The sequence below is a fragment of the Artemia sp. Qi Xiang Cuo genome, chromosome 10 (assembly GCF_049724085.1).
Source record: "Artemia sp. Qi Xiang Cuo chromosome 10, ASM4972408v1, whole genome shotgun sequence".
NCBI classification, from domain to species: Eukaryota; Metazoa; Arthropoda; class Branchiopoda; order Anostraca; family Artemiidae; genus Artemia; species Artemia sp. Qi Xiang Cuo.
In genome coordinates this window covers 66,279,566-66,290,742 of record NC_142803.1, presented here as the reverse complement: position 1 = coordinate 66,290,742, position 11,177 = coordinate 66,279,566, and the positions used below count along the sequence as shown (strand labels likewise).

The 11,177-nt window shown below is 36.0% G+C and overlaps 1 protein-coding gene across 1 annotated transcript in view; it reads right to left on the bottom strand.

Moving 5' to 3' along the window:
* Positions 1–7,479: 7,479 nt before the first annotated feature.
* Positions 7,480–11,177, bottom strand: part of grsm (probable aminopeptidase NPEPL1 granny smith protein) — an 80,909-nt gene continuing 77,211 nt past the window's right edge. Inside the window, exon 10 of the mRNA XM_089095186.1 lies at positions 7,480–7,679. Coding sequence (XP_088951312.1) covers positions 7,530–7,679 — 150 coding nt within the window. The 3' untranslated portion in view covers positions 7,480–7,529. The remainder of the gene's footprint in view (positions 7,680–11,177) is intronic.

The window sequence follows — 11,177 nt, the reverse complement described above, 5'->3', positions numbered from 1 at the left end:
AAAGGATAGCAGTTACATTACTGAACGACAATACATATTGGTTGTGCAATATTATTTTCAAACAATACAGCACAGCACACTATTCTTCTTCTTTCATATTAAAGTAAATTTCAAACCATTCAAGAATATACAGAAACGTCTATTAATAAACTACAGTAAGAGTGAAATTTCATGCGAACTTACTTGAATTAAGTGAAAGCAAATTTTAAACATGCCCCATTTTCACTTAACTTATTCCAATGGCCGTTGGTTAACTACAACAACAGCCAATTTTTACTATTGAATTGCGTTTAAAAGCCCTTAATTAAACCTACTGTTTGCTTACAACTATTTCCTTATTTTGATTCAAGACTCATTCGGCTGCAATTTGTCTCTTTAAAAGCAGAAAAGTCTAGAAAAATTTATCTATTAGTATGATCTAACAGCAGTTTAACTTAGTTTTAAATGTCCTTCGGGTTTGGAAGACGATATCAATTTTTTTGTAATAAGTTTATTACGAAGTTCGAACTACGTTTAATAGAGTAAAATAATGACCCATGTTTTATGAACTATCGCAACTGACTGCCATGAACTCTATTGAACGCGAGAAAGGATAACTGATTGATTAATGCCAGTGTTCCCTGACGAATGCCCTGACGAGGATACTCTGACTTACTTGACTTAATTCTCCTTCTAAATTGGCGCCAGTGTCGAGAAAGCAGACGCTAACGTCTTCTAGTGACCCTGGTCTTGAGCCACCATGCATGCATCTTCAGGTCTTATGCTTGCATGGATTAGGAGAGGATGTAGACTATCGGATCATCCTGCTCTTGGGTGACCGCGTGGTCGTTTTCATCCAGCGACCACAGGCTTAAACGATATGACAAGGTGGTTTCTTCTGGTATTCAGAGAAGGTGGCTGTACCATATCAGTGAAGGTTGTGCAACTTGCAGGGAGAACGGAACCTGCATCGTATGGGAAGGAGGGGGATGTTGCTGATAAATTCATACCAGCAAAGTCCCTTTATCTTGCGGAGTCCTTTGCGTTTGATTATATCCGGCAACCTTATAGTTTTGGAGATTGCTGGCCAAGTTTTTGTGCCATATAGTTGAACCCAACTGACATATCCAATATATATCTGCATCTTTGTAGAACGACTGAGAGGAGCGTTGCAACATCTCTCATAACTGTCTGGGCTTCTCGAAGTTACGCGAGGGTGTTGGTCATGAGTGCCAAATCGTCTGCGAAAACAACATCGCTTAAAAGTGCCACAGGGCTTCAAACCGAACTTTAGTCGGGCAGTTGTCCTCATCATAACGTAGTCAATAAACAATTAAATAGTTCAAGAGCCACCCCGCCTCCCTGACAAACTCCAGTACAAATGTAGAAAGGCTGGCTACGTTTCCCGTAAACTTGTATACAGCTTGACGTCCCATCAGCGACTTCCTATCTACAGAGTCAAAAGCCGCTTTGAAATCGACAAAGTCTATGTACACCTTCTTTTGAAATTCCCATATTTTTCTATCACCCACCTACAAGTGAATATCTGTTCGCTAGTGGAACGATTGGGCATAAAACCTGCTTGTGCGATTTACCAGTTTCTTCGAAGTATACTAGAGCACCTTGTCTCGGAGAGTAATTTGAAGCAATTTAGCAGGAACGGAGAGCAACATTATAACTCTGTAGTTAGAGCATTGGTTCCTAGTTCCTTTCCATTTCATCAGTGGCAAAATTATTCTAGCCAGCCAATCCCTCGGAATAATCTCCGAGCGCCACACCGTACAGAAGATTGTTAAAGGTTAGGTTCCTCCGTCCCTATCCCCGATAGGGAAATCCTGTTTGCGTGGCCTCATAGTGGCATCAGGACGGACCTTTCACGAGTCTTCCTAACCAAAACTGTGACTTCTAAAAGCGGCAGGGTAACCCTGAGAAGTGGCACTTGTCGAGGAAGCTATAGCACACCAAATGACATAGGATCTGCACTGGACTCAGACGAATGAATAATCCTTCTGGATTTCGTTTGTTTTCGTAGGCTTTTTTGGGCTAAAAAACCTCTCCTAACTAATTTATCTATTATGGGTTGCCTCCTCGTAGTAGCATAATATTTGTAGACATGAATATATGATGAATCGGAGGTAATAGGCTTCAGATTTTCTATCCAGGATTTCAACTCTAGTTGATAGAAGAGTATTGCCAAGTATAGAAAACTATGTTGCTACCAAGATAAGTCCAGGATTGAACATACCGTCCATTCTACTAGAGGTCCCAGGGATTTCTTGCTGTCCGGTACTAAGCCGGCTTAAGCGCTTCATGCAGCCTTGAAAATTGGAGAACTATTAATTTAACTTTTTTGTTTGTTTAAAAACATAATATAGTTTAATATTCAAATTAATTAATTAAATTCTGATTGAGTCGGAGATAATAGGTTTAGCGTTGTCAGTGAAGGATTTCGACTCTTATTGATAGAAAAACATTGCCAGGTGTGGACAATCATAGTGACCAAGGTAGGCCCAGGATTGCACAAAGCCTCCGTTCAGCTGAAGGTCCCAGGGACTGCATACTGTACGGTTCTATGCCGGGTTAAGACGCACTTTGGATGTGAAGGAAAATTTATTTTGTGAGGAAGAATTAGTGACAGAACTAAAAAGGTTAAAAAATAATAAGGTCCAAGGTGCGGATAGTTTTTTAAATGAGTTTTTATTAAGTATGGTGGTTGTGAGGTTAGAGATAAGTTACTGAAGATTATGAATGCAAAGAATACTTGATTACTGTGGGTTGTTGAGGAGGGGCGTACATAGATGTGTTGGCAGCGAGCGGGTTGGTGCTGCAGTGAGGATTTAGTAGTAATACTAGTAATTATATACCAAGTAAAATAACAAAAGAATTAAAACAGTTTTTTTTAAGAAAACCAATAGGCTTATTACTTGAATTAGTCTTAAATGATAAAGCTAAAGCACTAAAATACGTGATCAGGTAAGGAGGCACTATGTGTACAATAAGATCGGGAGAAACTACTACTGCTACTACTATCAACAAACTGTATCACCAAGCCACCTGAGGCCAAAACAGCTACGTACGCTCCTCCTCTATCCCAATCTGTTCCAAGCCTCCCTCATTACGCCCTCCCAAGGAGTTCCAATTTCCCTTAAATCTTTCCTTACAACCTCCCACCCCATTCGGAGACGGCAACCTACTTTTTGTTTGGTCCTAGACGGTTGGCCAACAAGGACAATCTCTGGTAGTCTATCAAGTTTTAACATATTTGCAGCACCCGTCATCTTTGCTAATAATACATAGGCTTGTGAAGCTGTCCCCTTGATAGATATTCTCGTTATCCAAAATTCATTCATTTTGCTAAAACTTTTATTTAGGAAGCTTAAATCATCAGCATAATCTAAGTCTACGGAAACAACCTACAGCAAGTTTTACTGTTCTCCCATTGGCTTTATTGTGCTCCTTAAGACAAAGTCCGTCGAAATGATCTATATAAATGGAAATAGAAGGCAACCCGGTTTAACTCCTGATTTAACATGAAATCAGCTACTAACCGCACTTGCTACCTTAACCGCAGCAGTGTTATCCTCGCACACAGCACTGAACAATTTAATATATCTATCTGGTGTACCATATAAGGATGGGACCTCCACCAAAGTTCTTCAGTCAGCTTAATCAAACGCTTGCATATAATCTATAAAACTGAAGACTTAAAGGGCTTGATGACTCAGGTACTTTTCAATTATTAATCTAAGAGTGAAAAATTGGTAAGCATATCGTACTAACTAATTTACTTCCTATAGAAACCAGGCTAATACCTCTATAGTTACCATATTCACTCTTATCACCTTTCTTATGGAGGGGTTTTAATTAGTTTTCATAAAATCGCTAGGTACTTCCTCTTTTTTAAAAATCTTATTCGTAATCTTCAATAGCTTATCTCTAACCTCACAACCATCATACTTAAAAACTCATTTACCTCACCGTCAGGATCTTGGGCCTTATCATTGTCTTATCCTTTTAGTACTGTCACTAATTGTTCCTTACAAAATATACCTTCCTTCATAACCCCAGTGTCACAAACTTTTTGTTCTTTTAAATATCTTTTCCTTTAACTCTATCAAGGTTTAGCATATTCTCAAAATGCTCTGACTATCTCTCTTTATCTCTTTGGTTCTCACAAATTATGGCCCAGTTCCTATCTTTAACTGGGATAAGTCCGGATTGACTGCTCCCAGTCAACTTATTAACATACCAGTACAATATTTTGCTATTATGCCATCTAGCTGCATCTTCAAGATCCTCGGCAATTTTATCCAAAGCCTCGACTTCATAACTCCTTAATTCGCAATTTAATTCTTTCTCTATTACCTTTACATTCCTCTTATTTTCATATGACATATTACTCAAATAATTCCAGTACAAGCCCCTTCTTTCAATTAAACATAAAGCATTTTCAATAATATATAGCAACTTTACAAACTATTTTTCTATAATTATTCCCTCCATCTTTTACACTGTCAAATTTTAAACTTTCCCGTTTAGTATATAAATGTTCCTGGAAAGTTTCTATCAAATTCTCATCCGTGAGTCTACCAACAAAATAACTTCCCAGGCGGTGCTTATTGTTTCTAAACTTTAAGTTATCCCTAGATACAACCAGATGGTGATCTTTACTTTTAACATTAAAACAACACTCCTATATACCCTAGTATCTTGTATCGATCCTGCCAGTTTTCACTTTATAATATCAGAATCAATAAGGTTAGCTGTCTTGCCATCATGTGGGAATACCATGTTGACTTATGGGCCATTTCATGACCAAATGCTGTATTGGTTATAACTAAATTCTTATACCTACAAAAGTATAGCAGTCTCTAACCATTGCTGTTCTCTTTTTCTATATCAAATTTACTTAGGCTACGAGCCATCTAGCCAACATTTCTACTAACTTGAGCATTAAAATCCCTCAAGGTTTAATTTAAAAATATCTGTACAAAATAGACATAAATAGAGGGTAAACGCTGGAGACATAAATGGTAGATAAAGACACCATGAACCCGTGATTGAAAATATTGGCGAGAACCGTGATCTCTCTGTGCTTAATTTTAGGTGCTGGATGTTCCATTTATGTCGGGTTTCATAAGCATGGGCATGTAGCACAGGGAAAAAATTATTCGAACGAAAGTACAGAGGTATTTCCGACTGGTCATATTGTACCTTAAATAAAAAAGAATTAAGGGTGAATATCTGTGAAACAGGCAAAATATTAGTTAAAAGATATAGAGTTTCAGGTTTACTCTTATTAGGATACGAAGACAGTTATGGTAAATATTTCTTTAAAATTGGAAGAGCCCAGTTTTGCAGAATTTGTATCATTTTCACATGACATCCGAATGTTGCCAAATATATCAGAGGACAATACGTAAGATGGGAATGAACCAACGCAAAATAAATTAGACGTAGGATTTCATATGGAAAAAAAATGTTGAAACCTTCGCATTATACCAACCGCTTGAGCAACTTTAACCCGTAATCTATTACAATGTTCTTTATATAACAGATTTTCATCAATAATAATACCCAGATACCGGAGCGATGTTACCCTTTGAATTTGAATATTTGTAGCATGATCAAATATTGTTCAAATTCCTTGTGCATTCTGCCCAATTCTACTATAAATGATAAATTTGGTTTTCTATGCATTTAATGACAAACGATTAGCTTTTAGCCATACAAGAAGTTGTGAAAATACGATTTGCAGCTTCTCTTTGAGATCCTGTTCCGACTGTCCAGTAAGTGATGTTCCGGTATCATCAGCAAAAAGAACATTCAGACCATGGTTTTCTGTCGCTGATGGAAGGTCATTTATGTATATTATAAAAAGCAGTGGTTCCAGGATTGAACCTTGCGGGACACCAATATTTAAAAACAAACATGGATCCGAAACTGTGTCGTTGATCATAGTCACTTGGGAGCGACCACTTAGGTAAGATGCGATAAAATCGTGCCTCAGTAAAAATTCCATATTTCTACCTGGGACCCTGTCTATTTGTACCTCTAGCTGTAAGTAAAATTCATCTGTCCACTTATATCTCTGCCAATCAGTTCTACGAGGGCATACTCGTCATGAGCTATACTCCCTGCCTCTGAACCCTATCCTTCCCGCCTGAATAAGTAAACTCATCCATTCCCGCCTGAATAACCTAATTTCATGTTTCCTATACTTGGGATATGAGTTTCTAAAACTACTAATAAGTCAAGTTCGAACCTTCTGAATTCATCAGTCAAAATGTGGATAAAATGGTTGTTTTTTTAACGTTTTAACATTCTAAGCTGTAGAATTTTCGAATTCTTTAAATCATTGAAATTATTATGGCCTCAGGAAAAGCAACGGTCCCAGAACCAGTGCAGAACGGGGAGTTCGTCTCCTCCGTCCTTCTCAAATTTACACGAAGCACTTAAGGCGGCTTAGAAACAGACAGGTAGATGTCTCTGAGATCCCGGTTGAAAGGAGACTTTTTCAAACCTCGGCATATCTTGGTCACAATACGGTTTCCACACTTGGCGATGCTCTTCGATCAACAAGAGTCAAAATCCTTCACAGACAATATCAAGCCTATTACCTCCGACTCTTTATACATTCATCCCTATAAATATCATGATAATTCGGGAATATTTTTCCTCAAACGAAATTTGATTAATTAATTATAAATTTGAAACAATATTTATTTATTTATTAAATAATTAAAAATTTATTCAATTCATTAATTTAATTTATTTGTTTAAACAGTATTTGAATTTTTAATTTAATTTAATATCTTTTTAAGTCTATTTCATGTCTTTTCTTTAACTCTTTGACTAAAAGATAGAAGCTATTATTTTTTTTTAGCTAATTAATCGGGTTTCATATTATTCCTTTAATTTGTTTGAATTTCCTAAGATTTATGTTTTGATTAATTAAAATTCTAAAAGTTTAAGAGTTTATTGATCTCAGTTTCAAGACTTGTAATTAAAATTTTTCTTCCCAATAGGACGTTGAGCAGATGGCTTTGATTATCCCTTATCGAAGTACCTAGAACACTGATTAGGAATGAGCTTTGGTCTTTTAAAGAAAGTGTTAGACCAGCAATATCAGAGTTCTCCAACTTTCTTAATGCAAATTCTTGTTTTTAATATGTAAAAAAATTAAGATCTTAGTCATTCGATCAGCCAAAGGAAGGCACTCCACTTAGGGGATGAAATATTGAGACCATTTTTGCGAGCTGGCTAACAAAATTGGCTTGCCTTTCTTTCCGATATTTATTATCAACAGAAAGCTGCCAGACTGAGATCTGAGAGAACATAATAGTTGGTTAGACTTGGAAAGTAAATTAAAGCCATTGTAAAGATTTTTGTTTTTTTTTGCGTTAAAACCAAATTTTAAGACATTTTAACCATAATATGGATTCGACAGTCGAAGGAAACCAGACTCGCCGACCTAGATATTTTTGACTCTAAAAATGCCTCAAACAAGACTAACTTTTATTCCGACTGGAAATTCACACACAAAAAAACTAATTAACTTTAGCTTTTTTAGTCGGAGTTTCAGCATTTGTCTTCGAAAAACTTGCTTTTATTCCTAAGGATCGAAGCATACGACTCTTAGAGTATGCTCCAAAAAGAGTGTTCAACAATGCCACTCCGTAGCCAGTTGCCCGTTCACCCTGCAAATAAAACAAACCATTAGAACTTATAAATACTCGGCAAATTCATAACAAAAGAGGAAGAAAATATCCAAGAAGAAAATAGCTAGAATAGCCAATGTTCAGCAATACCACTCTATAGCCAATAAAATAGCCAAAATATCCAAGAAGAAAATAGCCAGAATAGCGAAGAGTGTTCAGCAATGCCACTCCATAGCCAATAACAGCAAAGAACAAAATGGCTAAAATAGCCAAGAGTGTTAAGCAATACCATTCTATAGCTAAAATAGCCAGAAGTGTTCAGCAATGCCACTCTACAAGCAATAAAATAGCCAAAATAAACAAAGAAAAAAACCGAGAAGAAAATAGCCAGAATTGCCAAGAGTGTTTAGCAATACCACTCCAAAAGCTAGTTTCCCATTCACCCTGCAAATAAAACAGACTATTAAAACTCAAAAATACTCGGCAAAATCTTAACGAAAGAAGATAAAGAAAATAGCCAAGCTAATCAGCCAACCAAAGTAATTAGCAGCCGAGGAAATACGATATTTTCATAAGCAAATCTTCTGAATCCCAAAGGTCGTTCATGTGTATCAGACATGAACACAAACAGGATGTGGGAACAAATGAACCAGTGCTCCTTAGTTCTCAGCAGTTTTACAATATTTCCAACAGTTCCTCATGCTTTCCATATCATCCACTAATTTTTAATGTTTACTTTTATAAAGTTGTGTACCCCCCCCCCCCAAAAAAAAAAAAAAAAAATATTAAGTAGTTGGCATGTACACCGATGATATTATGTAGATCAGTTTGAATCGAAACAAAAGGATGGAAAGAGAACAAGTTTTTTCTTTTGATATACATATTCCATCGATAGAAGCAGGCAAAAATGCTATTCTTGAATAAGAGAACACTTTGTAGAAAAAGTATGTTTAAGTTTTCTTAAAATACCAATACTTCTGCATATCTTCATTTTAATCAAATCAATGTGACGCTTGAAAGACAGGTTTTCATCAACAAGAATGCCCCAAAAACGAACATATCAATCTTTAGATCTATGAATTATCCAAATAGGCTGGTGAATTTCTCATAACTGGGAATAAACCTGAGAAACACGTGAAAAAATAAAAAACTGGACTTGGAAAAATTTAGGGTAAGATAATTAGCATCAAGCCATAAAATTACTCTTTCAAGCAAATTTTCCGAATTTACTGGAAGCTCTGATTCGCAATTTCCCGAAGTGCCAAGTGTGCTGTCATCAGTAAAATAAACAAGGACATTAGAAGAAGGCGAACTATAGTTGGCACTATGGGCAAGGGAAAGCTTAGGATGACAAAGTCTACAGCAATTAATAAGTTTCTGCTTTTTTACTACATAAAAAAAGATCATTTACATAAATCAAAAATAGAACAGGCCTAAAACTGATCCCTGTGGGACGCCAAAGTTCACCTGTGAGGGTGAACGGAAAAGTGAATCAACAGAAATTAACCTATCATTCAAATAAGACTGAAACCAAGAAAATACATTTCCTCTTATGCCAAAATGAGACATCTTCGATTTCATGGGTTAAGGAATCGAATGTCATACGAATATCAAGGAATATACCAACCGGAATCAATCCCGAATCTAATGCAGAATGAATAAAAATTTTTAGATTTTAGAAAAGTAAGGTAAGCATAGTATAAAAGTAAAAGTAAAAGTAAAAGTATAAAAGTAATAAAAGTAAAAGTAAAAGTAAAAGTAATAAAAGTAAAAGTAAAAGCATAGTATAAAAGTAAGCATAGCCTTATCAAAGATTTTACTAAATACAGAAAAAATTGAAACTGGTCGATAATTTACTGGATTATTTATAGCTCCACAAAGCAATACAATAGATCTATACAAAGCAATAATCCGAGCACGCTTGAGAGCATCAGGAAAAACTCCACATTGAAATGAAAGATTAATAACTTTTTTTAGAGGCAAAACTATTGAAGGAAGAATAGTTTTAACTACCTTAGTAGAAATAGAATCTGCCCCATATAATAATAATAATAATATTTTATTACCCGTCAAAATCAAACAAAAGAGACGGAGTACATAAAAATACAAGAAAAAGATAAACAAGACAAATACAAAATACATAAAAATACAAGTGTTAGACACAAATATAATACTCACTAGTAAGAAAAGACTGGTTAAACCATAAAACAAAAACAAAAACACACTGAGTTCTACTGGCGGAGGATTTCAAACCACGGATGGCTTTTAACATTATTATTGAACTTTGTGGTCTGATTAAGGATGACTGAAGTTGGGTCTGCTATATTATAATTCCTAATAAGAAAAGAATTTCGGGACCAAAGTGGGAGAAGAAGTAGAAACTCAGCATACTTAAAGAAAACAGATCGAAGTTTACGTTTATCATACTCAGGAAAATAAAGAGGCGAGCTAAAACTTTTCTGTTGAACCTCAACTTATTTGAAACAATTTTACTATATGCAAAACCAATTCGCTTCTGTAGATAATCGAAAAGCATTCGATGGGTTGTTTTTAGAGTTGAACCGATAGGAAGGCCAAGGTAAGTAATGAACTGGACTGGCTTAACATTTGTGTTTCCAAGAGCAATCGTAAAACCACCGGGTACTGATTTCCAATTGAAAAGCAGGATTTCCGACTTTTCTGCGTTAAACTCTAATCCGAGCTGCTTATAATCAATCTGGAGGATGTTAAAGTTTTCCTCTGTACCCGAAACAGCACGACTCGAATTAAGTATATCATCCGCATATGTTATTAACGAAATATCGATACATCGCAGGACACAAGTTGTTTTACATCTCTCTTGCCCTCGGATTATTGTATTATTAAAAGCAGTAGGTCAAGTTATTGCCCCTTGTCGAGCTCCTTTTTTTAACCGGGACAACATGATTACTTTTTTTTTATTTCAAGATACAGATGCTGATGCGAGAGCTTAAGTTCGGCTTTCAGATTTGCATACATATCTTTTAAAGGAAGAAGGTTTCCTTTTTTTTACACCGCGCTTTCCCATATCCAATATCAACTCATCACGAATCAAAGAGTCAAAGGCACGTTGAACATCGTACGCCGCGATAGCCAAACTTTCTCCAATTTTCTCGGTATCAACGAGAATAGATGCTACGGCAGACAACGTATGGCAACAACCCAGACGCGGCTAGAAAACAAACTGTGAGTCCGGGCTATAACACTTATTTCGGACTTCATTAATTATCAAAAGCTAAAATATTTTACAAAAAGTTGTCAAAACCGTGATCGGCCGAAAAGACGAACATTCCCGATAAGGTTTACCTTTCTTAGGGATCGGAGTTAAAGCCCCAATACAAAACCATGATGGAACTATCCTGGTGACGAAAATCATTTGAAATAACAGAGTAACATGATGAAGGAATAATTGATTACAAATTTTGACATGGAACGCGGAAGTATTATCTGAACCACTGGATTTCTTTTGCTTAAAGTGATCAATAGCACTCATTACACACTCTAGAGAAACCACAACAT